This window comes from Bison bison, unplaced genomic scaffold, assembly GCF_000754665.1.
Source record: "Bison bison bison isolate TAMUID 2011002044 unplaced genomic scaffold, Bison_UMD1.0 scf7180017864158, whole genome shotgun sequence".
NCBI lineage: Eukaryota > Metazoa > Chordata > Mammalia > Artiodactyla > Bovidae > Bison > Bison bison.
Window position 1 is genome coordinate 3178775 of NW_011494730.1, and position 26800 is coordinate 3205574.

General features: G+C 49.6%; 1 protein-coding gene across 1 annotated transcript in view; it reads left to right on the forward strand.

Annotated features, from left to right (window-relative positions):
• CSMD2 (CUB and Sushi multiple domains 2) overlaps positions 1-26800 on the forward strand; it is a 655591-nt gene that overhangs the window by 310862 nt on the left and 317929 nt on the right. The window contains exons 7-10 of the mRNA XM_010841252.1: positions 629-741; positions 17499-17576; positions 22755-22842; positions 23535-23659. Of these exons, the coding sequence (XP_010839554.1) occupies positions 629-741; positions 17499-17576; positions 22755-22842; positions 23535-23659 (404 nt within the window). The remainder of the gene's footprint in view (positions 1-628; positions 742-17498; positions 17577-22754; positions 22843-23534; positions 23660-26800) is intronic.

Consider the following 26800-nt stretch of genomic DNA (forward strand, 5'->3'; position numbering starts at 1 on the left):
AGAGAGCTGGGGCTGGTCCTGTGTCCAGGGCTGGATCTTTGTGGGGCATCTGGAGCTCTGCTGGAGGTGGGTGTGTGGGCATCTGCTGGGCAGAGGGGCAGTGGGCCTCTGCTTGCAGGGCTGGGTCTCTCTCCAGGGTGGCCAGACCTCACTGGGAGAAAGAGTCCTCTGCTCCTGCCCTGAAGCATGGCCCCCTCCTCTCAGCATCTCCCTGGTGGCTCAGGTGGTAAAGAATCTGCCTGCAATGCAGGAGATCAGATTTGATCCCTGGCTTGGGAAAATCCCCTGGAGAAGGGAATGGTTACCTGCTCCAGTATTCTTGCCCGGGAAATCCCAAGGACAGAGGGGCCTGGTGGGCTACAGTTCATGGGGTCTCAAAGAGTCAGACATGACTAAGCAACAAAGCAGATGTGCTCAGCCTCTCAGCAGTGGAAAGAACCCCGGGAGGAGCCAGCTCAAGACACCCAGGTCCCAGGCTCCTTGCTGGAGGGCGGCTGGGGCAGCGTGGCCCTCCCTTCTGCCGGGGCAGAGGCCCCAGCACATGTGGGCAGTGGAGAGGCTCCCGGGTGCCCAGTCTCAACCAGCTGTGGTCCCTCACATCCCCCTCCCCTACTTCCTGTCCCCACAGGTTCACTGGAGCCAGCCTCCCAGCCCCCGTCATCAGCAGCAAGAACTGGCTACGGCTGCACTTCACATCGGATGGCAACCACCGCCAGCGTGGCTTCAGCGCCCAGTACCAAGGTAGGTAGGGCCGGGCGGCAGAGATGTCCTCAGACTGGGTGTACTTGCCGCTGTTGTCCTGCTCTTATTTGCAGACCCAGAGGTCTGCGTTTCAGCATCTCTGCATCTGCCACTGTGGTCTGTTGCCCAAGGGAGGACATTTCTTGAATTGTGTAGAATTGTGTGCCCTGAGCTGCCCCTCTTCAGACCAGTGGAATCTTAATAGTATATACCAGGGGCCTCCTGAGAGCCGGGCACTGTGCTTGGCGCTTGGTCAGCATCGTCTCACTTAATCTTTGTCATTACCCTGTGAAGCAAAGACTGTCACCATCTCCATTTGATGGACAAGGGAGCTGAGGCTCAGAGAAATTAAGCCAGTTTCCCAAGGCTATCTGAACGTCTGCCCCTCAAATCCAGAGCCCACCCTCCTACTGGCAGAGTTTAGCTAGAGTAAAGTAGGAGAGCTGCCCATGTCTGACCTCTCATTCATTTCGTGTGGAACACAAATGTTTGACAAACGACAGGTGAGACTTTAGGGAGCTCTCCAGCTTAGATGTGCAAATCTGGGAAGAGCTCTCTGGGGGCAAGACATCAGACCCAAAATGGCAGGTGGAAACTGCAGGTGAGCAGATTTCTGCTCCATCCATGATGAATTTCCTAACTCCAAGAGGAGAGCTGCCCATGAAAACAAGTGCATTAATCCTAAGGTGGGGAGTCCTCCACACCTGGAGGAGATCCCAAAGTCCAGTGGATGGTAGGTGTAGATGACAACCTTCCTTTTCAACCTTGAGTTTGTCCCAAGTACAGAGAATTTATCCATGGAGACAAACAGTAAGGATTGGTTTCAAACTTGCTCATTAACCCATTGCTCTCACCAGTTATGGGCTTCCCAGACTCGAGTTTGATCCCTGGATCGGGAAGATCCCCTGGAGGAGGGCATGGCAACCCACTCCAGTATCCTTGCCTGGATAATCTCAAGGACAGAGAAACCTGGAAGGCTACAGTCCACAGGGTCGCAAAGAGTGGGATACTACTAAAACAGCTTAGCATGCACGCACACTGGTGGCTCAGTGGTAAGGAATCCGCCTGCCAGCGTAGGAGTCGCAGGTTCTGTCCCTGGGTAGGGAAGATCCCCCAAAGGGGGAAATGACAAGCCACTCCAGTATTCTTGCCTGGGAAATCCCATGGACAGAGGAGCCTGGTGGGCTACAGTCCAAGGGGTCCCAAGAGAGTCAGACACAACGTACCGACTAAACAACAAAAATGACCAATTACAAATGGAAGTTGGTTCTGATAGATTCAGGGTGAATTTGTATTGCCCACCTATTAAGCAGAGGCCCTGTGAGAGGCCCTGGGGAATAAAGAGTGGGCTGTATTGGGAATGAGAGAGTACGTGTATCAATCAGTGTGCATAGGACACAGGCCTGACGGAAGAGGGTGCTGTGATGAAGGCCACACCACCGTTAGGAGAGGGCCCCAACTCCTGGGGAGGAGCAGGGCAGCCTGTCTTTCCATGCCCACCTCGGAGGCTCTGAGGCTTCGGCCTGAACACTGAGCACCCTGCCCCCCCCACCAGACGTGGCACCGGCAGGACGGGGGCCCCCAGGGCCAGGCTTTCCGGCTGGGAACTGGGATAAAAGCAGCATTGGGAGCAGAAACATGACCTCTAGAAACTGAATCTTTTATGCACAGCTTCATCCTTAGCCTTGGGTAGCAGGACTCCCTTGAAATTATTTTTAAAAAATGAACAGGAAACCAACTTTGACAAGCTTCACAAACCCTGGCTCCGAGGACTTTCTTCAAGACATTTTTTTTTCCTGCACCTGAGGTTGGGCCTTTGTGGGAGTGAAGCACCTCTTTGTCTCTTCCTGGCATGTTTTCCAAAACAGAGAAGCAGAAATGAACGTCATTGTTTCATCTGATTAAAGAGGTTACAGGTGTTTCTTATATAAGTCAAGTTTCTGAGGGCCCATGTGCTGTGGTCATAGATTAGGGTTTGCTGCCAGACAACAGGCAACGAGAACACCAATCAGGAAGTCTCGAGAAGGTCAGGATCACACATCCATTGCGCGCCTGCCATGCACCAGGCCTGCACCAGGCCCTGTATGAGGTTTAATCCTCCCCTCAGCACAGTCGTGGATATGTTTTTTAATTCCCGTATCTCAGAAGGAAGCTGAGGCTCAGAGAGCTTGTGTACATCGCCAAACACACACAGATTACACAGACTATGAATTGTTGTTGTTCAGTCGCTCAGTCGTGTCTGACTTTCTGTGACCCCATGGCCCGCAGCATGCCAGGCTTCCCTGTCCTTCACCAACTCCTGGAGCCTACTCAAACTCATGGCCATTGAGTCAATGATGCCATCCAACCATCTCATCCTCTGTCATCCCCTTCTCTTCCTGCCCTCAGTCTTCCCCAGCATCAGGATCTTTTGCAATGAGTCAGCCCTTCACATCAGGTGGCCAAAGTATTGGAGCTTCAGCTTCAGCATCAGTCCTTCCAATGAATATTCAGGGTTGACTTCCTTTAGGATTGACTGGCTTGATCTCCTTGCTGTTCAAGGGACTCTCAAGAGTCTTCTCCAGCACCACAGTTCAAAAGCATCAGTTCTTGGGCACTCAGCCTTCATGATGGTCCAACTCCCTCATCCATACATGACTATTGAAAAAACCATAGCTTTGACTATGCAGACCTTTGTCGGCAAAGTGATGTCTCTGTTTTTTTTAGCATATCAGTGATGAAGCTCAAATTCATTCACAGGCCTATGTGAGGTTTTCTGCAAAATCACAAGGCCTTCTCCTTTGGGGCTATGGTTGCCTCACTTTTCTTATTTGACTGGTAGCTTTTAAACTTTGTTTTGTTAATCTCATCCCACCATTAAAAAAATACATTTTTTCCATTACAACCTGGACACACATATATGTCTGTAGACCTAAAAGGAAAATGTCACCAAGTGCTATTTACCCTTAGTAAGTATGATGCACCCTGAAAATTTCTTTTCCAATTTTTAGTATTAGTTGCAACTTTTAAATCGATTTCACAAGTCTGTAGCAAGGAACAACCCACAATCTGAAAAATGGTGTTAGTTACAAACTTCTCAAAAGTAGGCTCTTTCTTGTCCTCTCTCTGTCCTCCCTTATCCTCCCACAGCACAGCCCAGAACAGGATTTGCACGCTGGTGTGCACCAGTGTACCAGTGTTTCAAGGACTTGGCATTCATAGATATTAGTTCATTCAGTTCTAACAGCAGCTGTGTGAAGCAGGTACTATTAGCCCATCTTACAGATGAGTACTGAGAGCTGCAGAGAGGGTCCCGTGGTGGCTCTAGGTCTCAGCCACAGAGTGTTGGTGCCCAGGTCTGAACGCCAGCCAAGCTCATCTGGATCTGGCATGTGAATAGACTGTGGTGTGTACCACTTGTGTTAATACATGGTTCTCCCCTGGGAGCTTTCTCTAGTGTTTTCCAGACTGTGAGTACATAGTGCAAGGGTCCACAGCAATCATTTGGAGACTTAACTGACAACTTTATAAAGCAGGGTTTCTCAGCCTCTGCACTGTGGACGCTGTAGCCGGCATAATTCCCTCCGGTAGGGGCTGCCTCAGACACTGCAGGCAGTATAGCATCCCTGGCCTCTACCCACAAGATGCTAGATGCCAGCAGCACCCACACGTGTGCGTATATACACAAACGCACACACACACACACACACACACACACACAGTTATGACAACCATAAAGTCTCTAGACTCTGCCAAATGTCCCCCGAGCACAAAATCACCCCCAGTTGAGAACCACTGCTCTAAAGGGACAAAAACTTTGGAACCACTAAAGAACATTCTAAGTTTTGCTGCTTGTAAATTCAGTCCCAGAGAATAGCAGAGGTAGGTTTCGGTCAGGGGTCTAGGAGGAGACAGGAGCGTACTTCCTGCGTGGCTGTACCTGAAGAAGGTTTAGTGACGGGTCCAACTACAAAGAGGAGGGTGAGATTAAAGGAACCCAGAGCAATGATGAGGTCCCAGGGAATAAGCAGCTGAGAGGCCTTTACCACACTAGGGGAAGGGCCAGGGAAGGGGGAGCAGGAGCTGGAGCCATTGAAGAGGGGCTGCCTGGCAGAACTGAGGAGGCTGACCCCTGCCAACCTCTAGGGCAGGAGGGGTGCTGGGAATCTATAACCATGCAGGAGGGGACCCCAGGAATCACTAACCAGATCTTGCCCTTCTCTCCAGCACATCTGCTGTGCTTCCCATCTGCCAACCCAACAGGAAACCAGGAACAAGGGAACAGAGGGCCTGCCCTGTTCTGCTGTGTGCCCTAGGAGGTGGGCCAGTTGGACTGGCAGGCTTCCTTGTTCTCCAGCTGTCCACAGAGGTCCAGCTCCGGGTCACAGGACAGGGCAGAGGAGAATGCGCCTAGGGAGTCATTCGCACGTGACCAGCTTCACCTGTGCTCCGCTTTATGGCCTTGGAATCTCAAGGGAGGGAGGGCACTTCAGAGCCAGTAATTCCCAACTCCTGTTATCAGTGGAGGTTTTGTCCCAGAGAAACAAGAAAATTAAAATAAATAAATGTAACTGAAGAATTGATGCTTTTGAACTGTGGTGCTGGAGAAGACTCTTGAAAGTCCCTTGGACTGCAAGGAGGTCCAACCAGTCCATTCTAAAGGAGATCAGTCCTGGGTGTTCATTGGAAGGACTAATGCTAAAGCTGAAACTCCAGTACTTTGGCCACCTCATGCGAAGAGTTACTCATTGGAAAAGACTCTGATGCTGGGAGGGATTGGGGGCAGGAGGAGAAGGGGATGACAGAGGATGAGATGGCTGGATGGCGTCATCGACTCAATGGACATGAGTTTGTGTGAACTCTGGGAGTTGGTGATGGACAGGGAGGCCTGGCGTGCTGCAGTTTGGGGTCGCAAAGAGTCGGACATGACTGAGCGGCTGAATAGAACCTACAACACAGCTCATTTCCTTCTTGTCTCAGTCCCATTAGAATTTAGGGCTGTTCATGGCCACAAACAATTCTGACCAAAACCATGTGGTAGCAGAGGGTCTGAGTTCTAGGCTGGTGCTGCCTGGAGCTGACTGTCGGAAGGTGGGCAGTTGTATTTCATTTTTGAGAAATGTGTCCCTTTTGATATTACCCAAAAGACCCACATGACCAGACCAGTCTCTGCTGTCAAAGAGAGCAGGTTAAAGAGAGGAGCAGACACGAGTCTGTCACTTCTGTGCCGTAAGAGAAGAGCTATAATCGAGGCCTGATGAAAGGTTCTGGGAGTGGATAAAGGAGCAATTCATGTTGTTGGAGACACTTAAGGAAAGCCAGACTTCAGGGTGAGTCTCAAAAAGAGGCCAGACAGACAATGGGAAGAAGCCTTCCAGGTAGAGCTCAAGCAAGACAACGCGAAAGTGCTAAGTCTACGGAACCACAGATACCTGTGTGTGTCTATAGCACAGGTCAGCGAACTACAGCCTGCAGGCCTGGCTCAGCTCTCTGCTTGTTTTCATGTGGTCTTCAAGGGAAAAGTGGGTTTTACACTTCTTTTAATTTTAATTTTTTTTTTTTTTTTTAAATCTGGCCATACCACATGGCACACAGGATCCTAGTTCCCTGACCCAGCGATCAAACCCACACTCCCTGTTTTGGAAGCATGGAGCATGTATTGGAAGCATGTATTGGAACCACTGGACCACCAGGGGAGTGCTCACATTTTTAAATAGTTGAAGAAAAAAATAAATAGTTGAAGAACATTTCATAACACATGAAAATTATATGAAATTCAAATTTTAGCATCCATAAATGAAAGGTTATTGGAACTCAGCTACGCTCATTAATAGACAAATTTTCTATGACTGCTTGAGCCCTGCTGGAGTCGGGTAGTTTGCAACTGAGATGAGGCATTTTACAGAGAACATTTGCTGACCCAGAGTGAAGTCTGCAGTCACGAGCTGCGATGGGCAGCTAGAGTTATGAGGCTGGAAAGTGAAGTAGGCAGTCACGTCATGTCATTAAAAGCTGCCGTAAAGCTGGGCTTCACCCCAGAGTGGAGCTTGTGCTGTGCTCAGCGTTCAGTTGTGTACAACTCTGTGCGAACCTATGGACTGTAGCCCGCCAGGCTCCTCCATCCATGGGATTTTCCAGACAAGAATACTGGAGTGGGTTGCCATTTCCTTCTCCAGGGTATCTTCCAGGCCCAGGGATCAAACCCACTTCTCTTGCATCTCCTGCATTGGCAGGCGGATTCTTTACCTCTAAGGGGGGAAGCCCCCCATAGTGGTGAGAGGTTGATCAGAAGTTTTAACAAGAGCAGAGACATGATCACATTTTCATTTCCGAAAAATCTTTGTTCTAGAATGAAAATAATGGGAGACAGATACGTGTTTTTGGAGGATGAGAAGTTGGCAAGGACTTACCTGGTGGTCCAGTGGTGAAGACTCTGCACTCCCAATGCAGGGGGAACAAGTTCAAAACCTGAAAGGGGAACTAAGATCCTGCGTGCCTCATGGCATGGCCAAAAAAAAATTTTTTTAATGATGACAGTGAAGATCCAGAGTTTAGGCAAAAACAGTAGGAGATGGAGAAAGGGAGATAGACCAGAAGAGATCCTTCTGTGATCAACCACCCTGGACTCAGTACGTGTCAGGTTTGGGAGTGAGAGGGGATGGGGGAAAGGGAGTCAGAGATGAATCTTAGGTTTTTAGCTTGAATAAGTGAGTAAAATAAATGACAGTATTAACCAAGATAGTCCCTGGCAGAGGCAGATGGCGGTGGAGTTTGCTTGGGATGCATTGATTCTGAGGTAGTGTGGGATGCCAGGGTTTGGGGGATGATCTGATAGACAGTTGTCTCTTCTGTCAATCTGTAGCTCAGAGAAGGGTCTTGGCTAGAGAAAAAGATATAAAAGCTTCCAGGCAAAGTAGAGGCTGAGGTCACCAATCCCATCTTAAGGCATGAGTCCTCCCATGCATGTAACAGAAGAGAAGTGGGTCAAAAGAATGGGCTTTCCAAGTGGGTTCCTTGGATACCGTGGGGTTAGCAGCTGTTTTGCAAAGGGCTGAGCAGGTGGAATTTCCACCCCAACTTCACCTAGAGCAGTCCCTCTTTGATCCATTTGTAGCAGGCATGTACCTAAGCAGGTTAGAATAAGTTCCTCTACCTAAAGCCCAAGAGTTGAGGTTCTATAAAATTCCTTCCTATTCTGGAAGAGCACTGAGATTGTGTCTTCAAACCCTCTGTCTCCAGGTGAAGAATATTTCCAGTCCTTCTCATTGTTTCCTTGGTTGTTTTGTTTTTGGTTTTCTTTTTTTAAGCCTACAAGGAATGACAGTGAAAAGAACCTTTCTTAAATGCCCCCAGTGGCCACTGATCACAAGGGGTGAGGGGCTACCCTGGAGGGAAGGTGACCCCCTTCACTGTTGTGTTCCTCATCTGAAGAGGGAGCAGTCACTTTAACCCCACAAGGCGACTAGAAGTTAAAGGAGCTCCTGGTAAAATGTCTGACACTTGGCAGGCACTCTTAAAATGGGAACTTGAAGCTTCCTACCCTATCCATCACCTTGACCCCTGTTCTATGGGAAACGCTCGAGCAATGAGAGCGAGCTGGCGGCTCTGGCTCCTTTCACACGTGTCCCCCTTGCTGCTGCTCTGACCTGATGATAATCCTCAAGTGACTGTCCCTCCCTGCAGCCAGACCTTAGCCTGGCCCTGCTGCCCATCCCACTGCCTCTCTCAAGTCCACCCTAGTGACTTCGAGATTGGAAGATTTTCTGCTCTCTAGAAGGCCCGTGCTGAGTCTCAGTTGTCTGCCCAAGAAACATTTCCATTTGAGAATAATTGGCATTTACTGAGATGCTGGAGGCTTTTTATGGTAACAAGCTGAAGCTTCTGATTTTCACATGAACACATTGAGTTTTTGCCTGTGACTGATCCACAGTCCCAGGCCAGTGCCTCAGGCACCCCATGGTCCAAGCTCCGACTTATTTGCTCTATTCTTTTCGGCCCTCTGAACTGCTGCCGGACCCTTAGCGGCCTCATTTCCAAGTTTAGGCCTCTGGGGTTCTCAGCATGAATCTCAGGATCCCAGGGGCTGAGTACTCACAAGGCCAAGCTCCTGAGTTCAATCAATAGTGAGCCTAAACTGAAAAGTGAGTGTGAACACACGTGCGACACCCCCTCACCTTACCAGGCTTCAAGTGTCACCACTTCCTTTTTCCAGAAATGAATTCAAAGCACAAATTCTGCTAACAGTGGGTCATTCATCCACTCAGTCATCAAACTCTTTGGAAACCTTCTGTGTGCCTGGCTCTGTGTCTGCCGCAGGATGCAGACATAGGAGCCCATGCGGCAAATTGCTAGAACCAGATCTGATGGGGCCATGTAATGAGGGTTTCAGCAGAGGTCCAAGTGAAGCCTGGAGAGGCCACTGACTTCTTCCTGAGACACAGAGACAGAGAGAAGGTAACCTCTGAGCGAGATGGAGCCAAGAAGGGAAGAGGAGAACGGATGTTCCAGGGAGAAACGACAGCATCACAAAGGCGACTAAAAGCGATAACCCATGGCCATAGTGATTCCCTTAAACATCCGTCTTCTGGTCATCTCCTCCAGCTGACTTCTGGGAAGTTACTCATGAAGATGGCTGCACAGCCTATTATTAATAGCGAAGCATTTATCTATTCTTTTTCAAGTTCTTTTCCCATTTATCTTATTATAGAGTATTGAGCAGGGTTCCCTGTGCTACAAAATAGGGTTAGGGTTAGGGTTAGACACGTGTGTGTGTAACAGTCACTTTGCTGTACACCTGAAACTAACATAACATTGTTAATTATCCTCCAATATAAAATAAAAAATTTTTTAAAATAACAAAGCACTCCCCTAGGAATTAGAACATGCCCCCTCTTACACTGCCAGCCATAAACCATGGGCCACCCCTGATGCCATCCCCCTTCTACTATGCCAGAGTCCTTCTCTACTTTAGGAGTTCCAGCAGCATGGTGAGTTTTGTGTGTTAACCAAGAAACTGAACCGGCAGCTCCCAACAGAGCACTACTTACAATCTAAGTTGGGTTGATGATTCCTTTCCCACCATATTTTAAAAATCACCCAGCTTGGGAGGGAATCTGCAAAAATTTCTCAACTAGCCATTATCCTTCAGCACCTGCATTCTTAGCAGTGAGGGATCTTTTATGATTTCGATACCAGTTTTTTGCTCTTCATTTAGCCGGAGCAGTGAATCCAAGCCTGGAATACACTGAAGCAAAGCACCCAGGTGATGCCTTTGTCAACAGCAGCTCTTGCAGCATCAGAGCATCTGGGACTATTTTCATCCTCTTCCACGTCACTCGTTCCAGCAATCTTCAGCAGAGTTACTCCATCTGAAGTTTTGCCAGATGTTCACTTCGTTTTTCTTTTTCCTGGTCACTAATAGTAACATTCTAAATGCTCAGTGACTCTTTAAATGTGTTTCTCAATTTGAATATTGCTACCCTTTCCTTGCAAGAATGTGGTATTACCTTTGGTCACAATAACCTCTCCACCTTTTCCTAGGTCATGAAGCAAAACATCTTAAAGACTGAGGGTTCAGCTCACTTTTCCAAATACTGCACCATCAGTAGCAGCAGCTTTGTTGGGTTCATTCCATGACACCAAACCTTGGAGCTTCGGTTCAGTTCAATTCAGTCGCTCAGTCAAGTCCAACTCTTTGTGACCCCATGGACTGCAGCATGCCAGGCTACCCTGCTGCTGCTGCTGCTGCTAAGTCGCTTCAGTCGTGTCCAATTCCGTGCGACCCTATAGATGGCAGCCCACCAGGCTTCCTGGTCCCTGGGATTCTCCAGGAAAGAACACTGGAGTGGGTTGCCATTTCCTCCTCCAGTACATGCAAGTGAAAAGTGAAAGTGAAGTCACTCAGTTGTGTCCGACTCTTAGCAACCCCCCTATCCATCACTAACTTCTGGAGCTCGCTCAAACTCATGCCCATTGAGTCAATGATACCATCCAACCATCTCATCCTCTGTTTTCCTCCTGCCTTCAATCTTTCCCAGCATCAGGGTCTTTTCAAATGAGTCAGTTATTCACATCGGGTGGCCAAAGTATTGGAGCTTCTGCTTCAGCATCAGTCCTTCCAATGAATATTTAGGATGAATTCCTTAAGATTGACTGGTTTGATCTCCTTGCTATCCAAGGGACTCACAAGAGTCTTCTTCAACACCACATTTCAAAAGCATCAATTCTTCAGTGCTCAGCTTTCTTTATGGTCCAACTCTCACATCCATATATGGCTACTGGAAAAACCATAGCTTTGACTAGATGGATCTTTCTTTGTTGGCAAAGTAATGTCTTGCTTTTTAATATGCTGTCTAGGTTGGTCATAGCTTTTCTTCCAAGAAGCAAGTGGCTTTTAATTTCACAGCTGCAGTCACCATCTGCAGTGATTTTGGAGCTCAAGAAAATAAAGTCTGTCACTGTTTCCATTGTTTCCTCATCTATTTGCCATGAAGTGATGGGACCGGATGCCATGATCTTCATTACTTAAAAATGGAAATCTGGTACTCCCCTGGTGGTCCAGTGCTAAGACTCTACACTCAATGCTGAGGGCCTGGGTTCGATCCCTAGTCAGGGAACTAGATCCCACATGTACCAAATAAGAGTTCACTTGCATCTTCACCAAATTTTGTATCTTTGGCATTAATCTTGGTGAGATGAAGAGCCAATGTGCCAGACCCTGGCTTGGTCTAGCAAAAGACAGTGAGTACTGAAAGCATTTCTGCAAGGCATTGATGGCCAGCCCAGCATGGAGCTTGGGCTGTTATAACCCCAAAGTCAACTTTCATCCTATTTCAAATGAGTGTTCCAAGAGCATTTTCAGTAATTACAACCAAAGACTCACTGGGCATTGGCAGTTTCCAAAGTGAACGTGATGGACTGGACATTGGAAACCACCAGTATCCTGGAAGCCCCGTTTCTTAGCTTTTGATGTATTAGTCAAGTCAGGAGATAGGTAATCTTAATTCTTGTGCCTTCAATTCCTAATTCAGCATTCAGTGTTTTCCTGTCCTCTATTGTAAGCATACCCTTTGAACCTCTGTGGTTACATCAGAAATCCTGCTGCTGGTCTCTCTCTCCATTTGTAGAAATTGTGGCAAATGGAGCAGTCTCTGCAGGGTTTATCACGGGTTTGGGCTGCTTCTTTAGCTCAACAGTTACAGTGTCCACACGCAGCATCACACTTTTCCTGATTTCCACAGGATTGGTACCTTTGCTAATCCCAAAGCCTTCCACAGCAGTCAAGCGTGCCAATGCACTCTCACTGGTGGTGCCACCCAGCTTCTTCATTTGTGTGTTGGCAGCATCCCGATCACATCTGATGCGATGTGATGTGTTTCATATTTATCCTTTAAGTCAGTTGACCTGGCAACAGATACCTTATCTTTTGTTACTTTGAGGCGTCCCCAGCCCTGTTCTGTAATCTTTCTTGCCACTGCTCTTCTTCATAGTAAGGATTTCCCCATCTGCTAGGAGGTCTACACCTTGAAGGATTAGGCCTTAGGCATCTTCACCGAATTTTGTATCTTTGGCATGAATCTCCATGAGATGAAGAGCCAGTGTGCCAGACCCTGGCTTTGTCTAGCAAAGGACAGTGAGTACTGAGAGCATTTTTGCAGGGCGCTGGTGGCCAGGCAGCGAGGCAGGCCGTCCATGAGAAGGGAGAGGTCGAACACAGCATGCACACCCAAGTTTCCAAAGTGGTGATCAGATTTCCATTTTTTTTTTTTAAATTATGGCCTGTCGGCAGGCCACATTTTTTTTTTAATATTTGTTTTTTTATTTATTTGGCTCTGCTGGCTCTTAGTTGCAGCACACAGGAGCTTTAGCTGAAGCGTGGGAACTCTTAGTTGTTGCATGTGGGATCTAGTTCCCTGACTAGGAATCGAACCCAGGTCCCCTGCATTGAGAGCGCAAAGTCTTAGCCACTGGACCACCAGGGGAGTCTCAGATTTCCATCTTTAAGTAACCTTTTTTAAGATGGGCTAGAGACAGTGACTCAGTGAACAAAAACCAAGCAGAAAAGGATGTATTTAGGGCAGGAGTGGCTTAGAAGATAGAAGGCTACACATTGGAGAGATTTTCTGAGGTTGAATGGGCTGGATTTAGTGTGGATGAAGGGATGGGCCAGCCAGCAGGACAGCCAGGTGCTGGGGAAAGGCGAGTGGTCAGGTGAGTGCAGGGGCTCACTGTTGTGCAGGGAAGTCTGAGTGCGCTGGAATGAGGAGCCACATATTCCATGTACTTCTTGGTTCCTAGAGCCATGGTGGCAGATTAGGCCGCCCTCCCCTGTCTCCTTCCCCAGCAGGTCCTTGTCTTCCTCTAGTTCAGCCCAATAACTGATGCTGCAGACTAGAGAGGCATTTGTATTGCCAGATTCTTCGAGCTAAATATGTACCATGTGTCCCGCTAACCTTTACAACAGCGGGAAAAATGTCTAGTAATTAAGCAGAATATAAAGGATGAATGGAGCAGCCTGGCAGTCTCCTGCAGTCATTATCATTCAGAGGAGATGGATGTACCTACTAAGATTTCCATCAACCAGTTAAAGCCAGCACTTTACTCCTGGGAGTCCGGACTCTGTTCACTTACAGTACTAACACAGGTATAAGTGTGAATTATATTTGTATGTGAATGTTTGCAGCCATGCATACACAGGGGCACAGAGGTGTTCTCATGGGTACGCTGGTTGTAGACGGATATACATGGATGTGTGGCATGTACACGTGCACTGGGGCTGTGCATTCAAGTGTTGCTGGGACCAAGGAGCCGGCCCCAGGCTCACTTTCTCTCTGTTTCACCAGTGACGACAGAATCCTCTGGAGACCAGTGCTTCAATGTAATGTCATAGGTGATACACTAGTGGGCGCTATAATGAATGACTGTTCAAAAAAGACCAAATGCACCCCAGAAATTCTCCAGGTCCTTGCTGTTTGGCCTTTGGGTTTTGATTTGGTCCTTCAGCAGTGGAGACCTAGAGAGAAGGGCACCTTGTTCTCTGATCCTTCACACTAGGTCTGCCCTCGTCTGTCCAGCTAGTTCATTCAGTCAGCCACCACACACTTGGTCAGGCTGAGATAGATTAGCTGTCCATAATTCAGGGTGTACCTGCTTCCCTTGGCTTGTCCCAAAACTGTGACCCCACCATATGAAGGTGGTTTCTGGAGGCTAAGATCCCTGGTGACGTGGATCTTGTCGAGGGGTATCCCCCAGCCAGGTCACTTTCCTGACCCATTCATCAGTTCTGGCGATGGCTTGGGCCACCTGTAGGCGCCACCTCCACAGAGTCTGGGCCAGGGCCAGCTGGGCCTGGACATACTTTTTCTGAGAGGTTGTATTGTTGGTGTGAGGAACCTCGGCCTACAGAGCTGTGGCCCCTGCATTTCCCAAGCTTAGGTGGGAGGCCCACCGACTGTGTGAGTGACACAGCCTCTCAGACCTGGCTCAGACGGGCAGAGGGTCCCAAAGTTTGTATGAGGAGCTCCCTCCAGCTTTTCAGATTCCTCTTCACAGGTTCTTGCCATCACTTTAACAAACTCCATCCTGTGGCGAGTAGTAAGACACACGAGAGGAAGAGTAGAGTTAGTTCCTGATACAAGGTGTGATGGTGTCACTGATGTATCAAGTTAGACAGTCTTTCTTGGAGAGGACCAGTGGGGAGGATGGACATAGGTTGCCCTCTGGGGCCTGGAGGTGGGGAAGGGGCAGGAGCCTCTTTCTCAATGCAACCTGGAGAAGAGAGGAAGAAGGCTCCCCTTTTGACACCCCTCATGTCCACCTGCATCCCAAGCTCCCCCTTCATCAGCTACAAGGAAAACTCAAGCAGTGTTTGCCCTGGGAAAGGCATCCTCGGGGCTCTGGCTCCCTTCTGCTCCCCCTCCTCCAGGGGACACTAGGCCCTGAAACTAAGGGTGTGGGAGGACTGACTTGCCTCCTCCTCCTTCACCAAATGCCCTGAGCCATCTCTGCAGACCTGCCCTGAGACGGGCTGCCCTTTGTTGTAAAGACCCCTCTCCCCACCTCTGCCCGGGGCTGGGACCACTTCTATTCTCCTGTGTGCATGCATGCTAAGTCACTCAGTCGTGTCCGACTCTTTGTGACCCCCATGGACTGTAGCCCACCAGGCTCCTCTGTCCATGGGATTCTCCAGGCAAGAATACTGGAGTGGGTTGCCATGCCCTCCTCCAGGGGATTCCCCACCCAGGAATCAAACCTGTGCCTCCTACATCTCCTGCATTGGCAGGCGGGTTCTTTACCACTAGCACCACCTGGGGAGCCCCTCCTATTTTCTTAGGGATGTTGAATCAGAGGACATTTTTCCCCTGCTGCACCGTTATTAGCTAGGCTTGAATAATGCATGTTTCCCTGCTAATACGCTCTGTTTGATAATGGACCTACGTTAGTGTTCATTGGAAATTTTCCTGCTGGATACACATGGAGAGTAATGCACATTTATAAAAAGAATTTGAATGCATGTTGAGAAGTGGTGACTCCGTGGTAGTAACTGAATTTTATCAGGCAGTCAGCTTAGACAGCAGCTAGCTGGGATACCAACCTTTGGGGAGCTTTTTAATATACGCAGAGCAGGGATGAGCAGGGGGGTGGGGGCTGCGGGGAGATGGCCCCCTTTGCACACCTGATCACTGTGGGCTTTAGTTCCGGTATTGCCATGTTATCTCAGGTGCAGAGTGAATCCCTGAGTCTCCAAGGGCTGAGCTGGGGAGGGGGCAGATGCTGAATAAGGTTGACCATGCCCTTGGGATAACTTTGGGAACATGTCACATAAGAAGATGCTAAGGTCCCACCAAGAGCAAAGCTGCCTCCTGGCCATGTGACCCACAGTAAGTCACTTAAGCCACTGTGCACCCCAATTTTATTATTGATCCAGTATGTATAATAACTACCAGCCAGGGTTGTTAAACACATAAGGACCAAATGAAAGGATTATTGAGGGCCCAGTATGGACAAGGTGCTGTTCTAGGCATTGAGGACACAGCAATGAACAAAACAGATAGAAATCTCTGCCTTCGTGGAGCTTACATTGCAACATAGAATGACAAAAACCACTAAGAAAATTATGCATATGATCGAAAGTTAGGGATAAAGTCCCTATCTTTAGGGAAGGGGATAGGGAAAGATGGGTTTGGAGGTATAGTTTTAAGTGAGTGGTCAAAGAAGGCCTCCAGGAGAAAGTAGTGTTTGCTTCAGAGGCTTCAAGGAGAAAAGGGAGCAAGTTATGAAGATATCTGGGGAAGAGCCTTCCAGGGAACTGGCAGCTGGAGCGAGCAGCTGTTGTATTATTGGAACATCAGAGGGGCGCTTGCAGCTGGAGAAGAGCGATGGACGTGGAAGATGGGGTCAGAGAGGTCTCAGAGAGGGCCGATTAGTCCAGGCAGGCCCTTTAAAAGACTTGGCTTTTACTGTAGAAGAGTTGGGTTGTCCCTGAAGAGTTTTGAGCAGAGATGTAATTTGGTCTGACTTCTGTTTTAACAAGATCCCTCTGGATCTCGTGTTGAGAATAGATTAGACGGGGGCAAGCGTGGATGATGGAGGACCATGGCAACAAGAGGAAAAGTCTCAGAGATCTGAACCAGGGAGGTAGATGTGCAGACTGCATTGGGGATATATTTGGAAGTTTGCTGATAGATCATGTATGGGCACAAGAGAAAGAGAGGTCAGTGATGCTGATTTAAGTTCTAAGGTCCTCAGTCCAGGGCCTGGTACGTAGCAAGTGACAGTCGCAGTTGTTACCACTGCTGGTACCAGTCAGCAGAGCTGAGCCGTCTGGCGGGGGTTGTCTGGGATTCAGCAGAAAACCAAGCCATATAATCAGAGACAGGATAAAGCCCTGGGTAACCAGTAGAATGCCTTGGGTCCACAGGGATACTGAGATCCAAAGGAGATTGATGGATTCAGAGAAATGACCTTTGAAATTGTGGAGTTCTGGCTCTGGGGCTATTTGTGTGCTATTTGGTCAAGTCCTGATGAGCTATGGACTGGACTCAGTATTCTATCAAAACCAATTCAATCCATCAGGCCACCACCTGTGCCAGAAACCATCCCCAGGGACCTCCCAGGCTCAGCTTCTCCTGTCCACAAGGTTGGCCGGTATGGGCTGAGATTGGCCAGGCAGATTGGCTCTGCTCCTCATGTTCTCATCCTCCTGGGGCCAGCCACATCTCCTCCCAGTGATGGCTGAGATTCAAGTCAGCACGCCTAATCTGTCAGGCACCCTACAAGCCTTTGGACATGTTAAGGCCTCCATAATGACCAAACCCAAAGTCACGGGGTGATGAAATACACTCCACCTCTTTAGCAGGAAGGACTAAAGTCACATTGCAACGGGTGTGGATACGAGAGTGACAACTTGGGGACCTAATCCAATGTAACACCTGGCCAGGGCTGGTTCAGAAATTGGTCAGACTGGATCAGGTGAACAGAGCTACAGAGGGCAGGCTGCAGGGCCTCCCATGTCGATGCTCACTACCAACTTGCTGGTAGATCACCCTGGCTGCCTCCAGGGTGCTATAGAGTGCCAGCCTCTATAGCACCTCTTCCTCCATGTTTGAGACCCTGCTGCACTTGAACCCTACCCTTGGCATATCTCTGCACAGAGAGGCTTCTGACTGTGACCCACCATGGAATGTCCCAAGCTAAGAGAGGGACCATTCTAGAAGGACCTATCCCAAGTCCCAGATGAAAACTTAACCTGATTTTTCTTTCGTTCACCTCTTTTCTAGTCAAGAAGCAAATTGAGTTGAAGTCTCGAGGCGTGAAGCTGATGCCCAGCAAAGACAACAGCCAGAAGACATCTGTGTGTAAGTGTCCGCCTTGCTGAGCCTCTTGCTTGAGGTCAAACCCGCCGGCGCTGCGACCGCGGGGAAGCCAGATGATGCTGCAACTGGTGTTCCTTCAGCCCCTCTGCCCGCAGCCCTGGTCTGCGCATGCGCACACTGACCTCATGGCCAGTGAGCAGCCCTGGGGCCTGCCCTTTGTCTTCTCAAGTTCCTCCTCCCATCCCCTCCCGTCTCTTCTTTCTCCCTCACTTCCCATTCTAACTACAGTCCAGGGAGTCATTACTGCTACATTTCTTTCTTTATTTTTCCTTTTGAATCACTTCCACCTGCTAAAACAATCCTTTTTCTGGCTCCTTGTCTAGGAGTCAGTGAATGCCAGCTGGGATACTGGAGGCTTCAGGGCCCTGATTCCAGCTCCCAAGGCAAGATTGGGAAGGAGAGAGAGGGGATTTCCTAGAACCTTCCACCATGGTCTGTGGACCTGCCTAGGCAAAGCATGGACTAGACGGTGGGGGTCCGGCGTCTTGAGCTGACGGGGCGGTGCTGGGGGCTCTCTGCTTAGACACCGGGTGGATTCTGTCCTTGAGCACGTGTTCCTGCTGTTGGTGTTTGAAAGATCAAAGGGTGAAGTCCAATGCCGGGGAATGGTCTGGAATGTCGTCGCCCCAGAAGAACCCTATCAGAGCCTGTGCTAAGGGGGCTTTTGATCTAGAGCATAGGAAGGTTTTCTGGAAGATTCTGGGCTACTCCAGGAGGCTGGACTTGAAAGCAGAGCAGATTTTTCCAAGAAACACTTCTTTTTCATTCTGGAAGTAGAGATGAGGAGCCTCCCTTGGGCCCTCAGAACCTGGCCTTCTGGTCTACCTCCTCCCTCTCTTTGCCTATTTGTCTCATGCCTCTCTCTCTCTCCCTCACTTTCCTCCTCCCTCTCTTTGCCTATTTGCCTCATGCCTCTCTCTCTCTCCCTCACTTTCCTCCTCCACTGTCCTTCTTCCTTCCACCTCCCTCTCCCTTCACCCAATCTGCATTCCCCTCTCTTTCTCTCTACTTCTGCTCCCTGCTGAACCCCTCCATTTCTCTTTCACCTCCACATGCTCATTTTTCCCGTGATGCTAGAAGTACTTGCTGGAGAGAGGCGAAGGGCGGCCGTGGGTGGTTCCAGAGCTCCATGCTTTGGTGGCAGAGAGCAGGGGGAGAGACAGTTTGGTCCCAATGTCCTGACGAAACCGAGCCTGACTGACTTTTCTCTAGTCTTTCAAGTCCTCCAATTGGAGACGGGCACCACTCCTCACCCCTGGATATGAGTGTGTTTGGTCACCCTGCCACAAGGGGACTGGGTGGCAGAGGGCAGACAGGAGGCCCTGCTTCTGTGCTTGACTAGGGGCCTGAGGGGTGGAACAGAGGGTCAGGTCAAGAGTTGGCAGGGAAGACTCGAGACACAGGCTGGACCTGCATAAGCCCTTTCTTTCTTCAGCCACAGAGGACCGGAGGAACCAAGGCAGGCCTTGAGTCCACAGGCAAACTTTAAGGAAATTGCTCTGATGTGGGGAGCAAGTTTTTATTCCAGTTGTGTCCTTGGGTAACTGTGTTACCCCAGGTACTAAACTAGTGCCTTGGTTTTCACATCTGCAAAATGGGGCTGCAAAACTTTACCCTCCTTTCCGCCTAAGGATGCTGTTAGATCTGAGATGGGCCTTCCTGACCCAGGACTTCAGGAGGTCTATGAACTCGCAAGGAAATCACATATGATGTTGTGGGTACATTTGGGGATGGCAGGGAAGGGTCTGTGGTTTTCATTAGTTCTCAGAGGTGCCCAAAACTCCCTCCAAAAGATGAAGAAATACTATTTTAATAAAATAATGCAAAAGCTCTTTAAAAAAAATACAATTCTCAACAAGGTACTGCTTTCCTTTCTGAGATTCTCTCAGAGAGGGATGGGTGTGTGGCTTGAGTTGCCACGGATGCAGGTCCCCAAGTGTGTGCAGGGCTCTGGCCCTTTGTGTTCTGCCCAGATTCCCTGTGGACGGATGTTCTGAACTTCAGGGGAGGCGTGGGCCACACCTACATCTCCTAGCTCCTACTCACTGCCTTCATCGGAGAGTCTGTGGGCACCCTGAACCCCGGCCGCTGGTTCTCACCACCACGCGTCTGCACCTTCCTTCCCTTTTGGTGGGAGGCATTGTCTTTCTGAGTGTGTTGTGGCTTCTTCCTCATCATAGAGACCGGGGCACAGACCACCTTCCCATCTTTTCTCTCTGTAGCTCACAACAAATTCATGCTACAAGAACTAGGGGCTGGTTTTCAGTAGGCAGGAGAGGCTGAAACTCAGGAAAGAGGGAGAAAGCTTTTTGCCTCTGTAATTTGGACAGTAAACTGGTGGCTGGGATTTGGGTTTGCTTGTTTCTGGGGAGCCTTGAAGGCTCATGTAGGGACGCTGTCACCTGCTCAGTCCTCCCAGAAAGAGAGTGAGCACTGGTTGGGGGCGAGGGTGCAGTGGGAAAGGAGGGCCCTGATCACAGCTGGGCTCACAACTTCCCGCACGGCACCTGAGCCTTATTTCAGGCTGGCTGATTAAAGGGGTTGCAGGGGGGTTTGCTTCACATGTCAGGGGTTGTGGTGTTATGGGTGGGCTTCACCATGACCTCGGCTCTACCGTCCAGCCACATCCTCATCTGTCAGCCTCAGCTCTGCTCGCTGAGTGGTGTCAGTACTGAACGAGAGGGCGTGAGAAGGAGGCAAGAACCTGTAGTGCATTTGGAATGTGCTGGAAGGTAGAGTGTGATTCCTAGGCAGCAGGGACTTTGGGAGGAGAGTGACTGGTGTGCAGGGTGGAGGAGACAAGGCCTAAAGAATGTGGGCACTTAGCTCAGAAGCCCTCAGGAGGGATGGATAGGTGGTGAGGCCAGCTTGCCAGCAGATGAACCAGCAAGTACTGCTCAGGGCTCCCCTGTCTCTCCTGCCCCCTGGGGATCCAAGATCCTTTCTCTTGGCTTTCCCCTAATTGCAAAATAGGAGACTCCAGGAGGCAGGGGCTTGCTCAGCTTTTGGAGATGACACTTCCATGGTATTAGCCCAGCCTGAAGGGTCCTGGTCTGAGGGGATGGTGATGCAGCTCAGCTGAGGATGTAAAAGCTTTGGAAGTAGAGGTTTGGTGGGGAAGGGGATGGGAGCAGGGGTCAAGCGTCCAGTGGGAGTGACTGGCTTTAACCTGGCAGTGTGGAATGTTGGAGAAAAGGAGGCTGCCCAGGAGGCCTTGTGCTCATCACCCACAACCAGGAGGGTATCCGGTCTCTGGCTTGAGCAGTCTGTCCAGTCGCCAAGGTTACCTTGACCAGCCATGCCCTGGGCTACGTGGAGATTTGAACAGGTTTCTAACTGTAAAAATGAGCTTCAAAATCAGGCCTGAAATGAAATTAAATGAGTCAGAAGTGGAACTGCCCCTGCCCCACTTCCATCACTCATGTGCCTCCTCACAGGTTCCCAGGCCAGGAAGTCCCCTGGCCCCTCTCCCCATGCCCCACTCTGCCAGGAGCCCTGGTGACTCTTTGCCACAAGCGTTCCCATCACTTCATAACCCTCTATCAGGTTCTTGCTGTCCTTTACCTGAACAAACACAAAACTTCCTAATTCATTTTTCAGTAACTGCCCTCCTCCTGAGCAACCCAGTTCTTACAATGCCCTTCTCCACTCAGGTCTCTTCCCATCTTCTTTAGGATCAGACTCAAGTTCCTTCAAAGTCTGACCTCTGTAACCTCACTTTCACTCTTCCAGGCCATTCACTACCCTCCCTCCTTTTCTGGCACACCGAACAACTTGCGATTCTGTTTCCGTGTCTCCACCTTGCTCCCCAAGCCCATCTGTTTGCCTGAAATGCCATTTCTTTGTTAGCATGTATCTAAATTCTACTATCTCAGAAGATCCATGTTAAATGTCACCTCCTCCAGGCAGCCTTCCATGCTTCTCTCAGGAATATGAGGTAGGTCCTCTCTCTGAACTTCCTTGTAGCTGCATCTTTCATTGCCTCCCCACTGTGGTTCCGTAGTTTCTTTCCATAGTTCGTATCTTCACTGGATTTGGAACTCCTTGAAGACAGTGAAGTGATCATATCTGATATCTGACATTGACATCTCCCACCATATCCAAGAAGGGTCTTGTATACAGTAGGAGCTCACTGAATGTGTCTTGTGTACCATGTGCAGGAGTGAGCGGGTGAGTGAGTGATGGAGCACATTGCTCATATGATGGGATATTGAGTGGGTGGGAGGATAATGGACCAACTCAGAGAGCATTGCTCCAGACTCCCCATCACCCTAGAGGGGGTTGTGTTGATCGTGGGGTTGGTGAGGGCTTGATTGGAACTCCAGTTCCTGGTCATTGTCAAGGCCAGGACTCCAGAGGTGCAAGGGAGTTCTCATCTCGAAGCATCTCAAGAACAGTGAACTGCAGGGGCCTGAGAGTTTCCACCTTCTCCACTGGAGACAGGAGAAAACTGATTTTTGTATGCATCCGCCGCCTTTGACCAAGCTTCTCCTTTAGCCTAGAGGACGCACATGTTGGCAACCGTGAGGGCATCGCAGTGCCTGCCAGAACCGCCGCAGGTGCGACCTCAGTGCTCTGGGTCGGGAATGCTCTGGTTACCACTTTGTGTTAAGAACTGTCTGGTGGGAAGAGGTTTCTCAACAGGTTTCTCTCCCGTGTTTTAGCTCAAGTCTCTGCTTTGAACTTCAGACTGCAGCTTTCTCTTACATTCTTTGCCGTTTCTGACCACGCATCCACCTTTTATTTAACTTTCTTTGAGTCATTTCTCCATTGGGGGCAAGGTTGGGGGACTCATCTCATCTAGAGTCGCCATCAGCAGGTTGGAAGGATGGGGGAGGTCACCGGGGGCTGTGGACTGTCCACCTCTGGTCGCTGGTCTGGGGCAAGGGGATGGGGTGGTTGTTGGGTTGGGGTGCCTCTGAGCCCACATGCTCTTGATGAATTTCACTTGGACTTGGCTCCCAAAGGAATTTGTCAAAAGCAGCTCCCCATCTGCACACTCAGGAAACCCGAGCCCTGTAGATCCCAGCAGCCCCACAGGCCCGAGCAGAGCCAGCCCTACTGCTGTCTCTGCATCCACCTCCCATCCTGAGACACGGCCCCAGCAGGTGCCTTCCTGTGATTACCCATCTCTGTATGTGCTGTTTTTTTGCCTTGTAGTAACTCAGGTTGGTGTGTCCCAAGGGCATAATATGTGTCCAGACCCTGGCATACCTGAAAGGGGCAAAAGACTAGGCTCGGATTTCAGGTAAGATCTGTTTGGAAACGTTCTAGTTGTAGAAAGGGGGGCGGATGGCCTGGCTCGGGGGTCAGACAGGAGCTGGCCTTCCTGGAGGTGGACTAGCGAGGACCATGTGGATAGGCTCACTTCCTGGAGAAGAGCTTTGACCTTTAACATTCTCTCTTGTCCAGTCTTGGGAATACTGCCGCACCTTCAGGGAGAGGGTTGGGCTGTAGACTGCCAGTGTCACTGGGCAGACCTATACCCAGGGTACGAAGGGCCACCATCATCAGTAATGATGTGCCAGCAGGCAGCTCACGCCGCCAATCATCTCAGAGACCCTAGGGCGCTGAGATGGTACCTTTTGTAAAGTTTCTAACTAACAACGCATCTTCTCATAATCGTCCAGTTTCGTGAAAATTTCTGGGTGTCATCCACCCACGCCTAGCTGTCCTAATTGATGTTTATCTCAGAGGACTGCTGTTTTGCTCACAAAGTCACCTTTTAACTCAATCCTAAAAGCAAATGGTCCAAAAAAAGAGAGATGAAGAGCAGGTGTTCCTTCTAATGAAGGTTTTAAGTGATAAACGGTGGAGCAGAGATTAAGGGCCAGGAGAGAAATAAAGTTTGGCGTGGTGCTCTTTATGGAACTAGGAAGGATTCAGGGATGGGCCTGGGAGGCCTAGGGGTGGGGCTCACGGACATGCCTTGTCTCCCAGGTTAGGATCCAGTGTCCAGTTCACCTGCAACGAGGGCTATGACCTGCAAGGGTCCAAGCGCATCACCTGTATGAAAGTCAGCGACATGTTTGCAGCCTGGAGCGACCACAGGCCGGTCTGCCGAGGTAAGCAGGTCCCTGGAAATGGAGGCTGGCCAACAAACTGGGCGGGGCGTGGGAGATGGAGCCCAGCTCCTGGTACCAGGGTCCTGGCTGTCATCTGGACTGGCTTACCTCCCTCTCGCTGCTCTCCAGGACCAGGTTCTGCACCCACTGACCAATGAGAGCAACACATTTATTTAGCACCTCCTTTGTACCCTAACGGAGAAGGCAATGGCACCCCACTCCAGTACTCCTGCCTGGAAAATCCCATGGACGGAGAGCCTGGTAGGCTGCAGTCCATGGGGTTGCTATCGAGCCGGACACGACTGAGCGACTTCACTTTCACTTTTCACTTTCATGCATTGGAGAAGGAAGTGGCAACCCACTCCAGTGTTCTTGCCTGGAGAATCCCAGGCAGGGACGGGGATGCCTGGTGGGCTGCTGTCTATGGGGTCTATACAGAGTCGGACACGACTGAAGTGACTTAGCAGTTGTACCCTATAGGCCTATAGAGGAGCAGGAGATACAGAGATGGGGGAGACAGGCGTGGTTCCTGCCTCGCCTGGACCTAACAGTCTAGGCAGTCATGCATGAGCAGGCTCCTGGCCCACTGTGCCAAGACATTACAGCTACACTAGATGAGAAGGGAAGTCAGCGTGTATCATGTCATCTGGAATCCCTCCATTAGAGTACATAGCCATCCTGAACCTCTCTTTCAGTGCCTTTGTTTCTTTTCACATACTCAGCAATAAGCAGACCTTTCACCTCTGAAAGAATCCTCCGATCTCTGCAGGAGTAACACGCACCAGGGCCTCACGCTGCTCTCTGTGGGATTCTTCCAGCCCCACACCTGAACATCTTGTTCTCAAGGGTCTTGCCGTCCCAGGAATTGCAAGCACCAAAACTGGGCTGGCTGAGTCCCCCTCCCCAACAAGATCTTAAAATAGCAGGCCTGAGTGTATTTCTTCTTTGGGGCAGGACAGCAGCTGCTTCTAGGGTAGAGAAGCCCCTGGCCTCCTCCCCCAGGGCTCCACTAGACAGCTTTTCTTTTCCCACGCTGCATGCATCTCTCTTATTCATTGTTTGCACACATGACCAGGACTCAGGGGTTCTGGGTGCAGGTGTAAGGAATCACTCTAGAGTTTGTGAACACGGACAACAGTTGCTCCTTTGTATACCCGCTTGGAAGAGAAGGTGTGCTGCCTGCTCAAACTACATTCCTAATCCTTCCAGTTGAAGGAGATCCTTTGCCTCTCTCCACGCACATGCATGAAAATGAAATCCATGCAGGGTAAGATGGGGTCTGGGATGAGAACTTAGATCACTGCTACCCTGAGCAATGGGCAAGTTGGAGCTGAGACCCACTCTTTTTTTTTTTTTTTTGCTGTGTTGATAACAAGCTCTGGAAGCAGGTCATGAAAATCTCTCAAATAAGCCTTAGATGTATTCGTGGTCACTCAGCTTTGGGGTTGCTGTGATCCGCAGTTAATAGTGTGCCTTGCACCCTGACTGGTTTTAGTTATTTGAAAAATTCCACCTAGCTAATTTTTTTTCTAAAAACTCAAACCAAAGAAGAGTTCTTGGTTATTGCTCTCAGCTTTGCCACCAGCTGGCCACAGGCAGTTCAGCAAAGCCCCTATTTTCCCTGGGCTTATTTTTTTTCACTTGTAAATGTAGCTCATGGCTCCTACCTGACCCATCTTGTACTAAGGTGAAGATCAAATGGAGCTGTGGGTATGGAAACACTTTATGAATTGGGAAGTACTGGACAAGAAAACAGATATCCTTGTGCTCGAGCAATGCCTCTGTAGGGCAAGGACATCTGTTTTGTTCACTGCCTGGGATAGGACTGGGCACACAGTAGGTGCTCAGCAGCATGTGTTGAATGGATGCTTGAATAAATTTGAATAGCACAACACTCCATTTCCAGGGAACCAAGACACCCACTGAGTAGACAGGCACAGAATCATCAAGTCTGAGGATCAAGGGACGCTTTGCCAGTCGGTCATTTCCAAATTCCTTTTGAGGAGCCAGAACAGCAATGCCTTCAGGCGGTGGTGGGATCTGATCTCTCCCCAGGACCTTTTCACTGGAGGCAGGTTGTTCTCTTAGCAATGCTGGGTGTTTACACCCAGAAGCCCAGGGTAGGGGAGGGCTGGTGTTTCAGAAGAAAGTTCACAGTCGAGTAACATGCTCATCTTTTTCTCCAGATGTGTTGTGTGTCCCAGTCAAGCCCCTCCAGTGATTTTGACCCACTGGATTCTGCATTCCCTGCCACATTATTGACTAAGCATCAGGCCGAGCTTTTTCACATCCATTCCCATCCCATCCTCTATCCCTGGGAAGTGCGGGGAAATCCCGGAAAACAAAGCCCTACAGAATTGGGTGCAAATCCAGTCATCACCATTGTTTAACTGGGTGTCCTTGGGCCCATCTCTTCACCTCTCTGAATCTCTTTTCTTTGGCTAAAAGGCAGTGACTAATGGAAGCATATACACTAACATATGTAAAATAGATAGCCAATGGAAATTTGCTGTATGACTCGGGGAACTCAATCCAGGGCTCTGTAACAATCTGGAAGGGTGGGAAAGGGTGGGAGGTGGGAGGGAGGTTCAAGAGGAAGGGGGCATATGTACACCTATGGCTAACTCATGTTGATGTGTGGCAGAAACCAAACCAATGTTGTAAAGCAATTATCCTCCAATTAAAGATAAAATTAGAAAAATAAATAAAAGGCAGTGATTATAGAGCGCTGCTTTACAGCATTACTGTGGCAGTGGACATGCAAGACCTAATTTAGAAGTGAACCCAGCGGGTCTGTGAGTCTGTGTGCATGCGTGTTTAGTTTTTGTTTTGGGGTATAGCTTCCCCATGCCTTGGAGTGCACCCGCAGCCTCTCGCGGCCCCAGCTCTCTTATGGGTCCCAGATCTCTCACCGTCCTGTCCAGTCACACACCTTGGGAGGCAACCGGACTTTGAAAGTGAAAGTGAAGGCGAAAGTCGCTCAGTCGTGTCTGACTCTGTGACCCCATGAATCGAAAGTCACTTGGTTGTGTCCAACTCTTTGCGACCCCATGGACTATTCAGTCCATGGAATTCTCCAGGCCAGAATACTGGAGTGGGTCGCCGTTCCCTTCTCCAGGGAATTTTCCCAACCCAGGGATC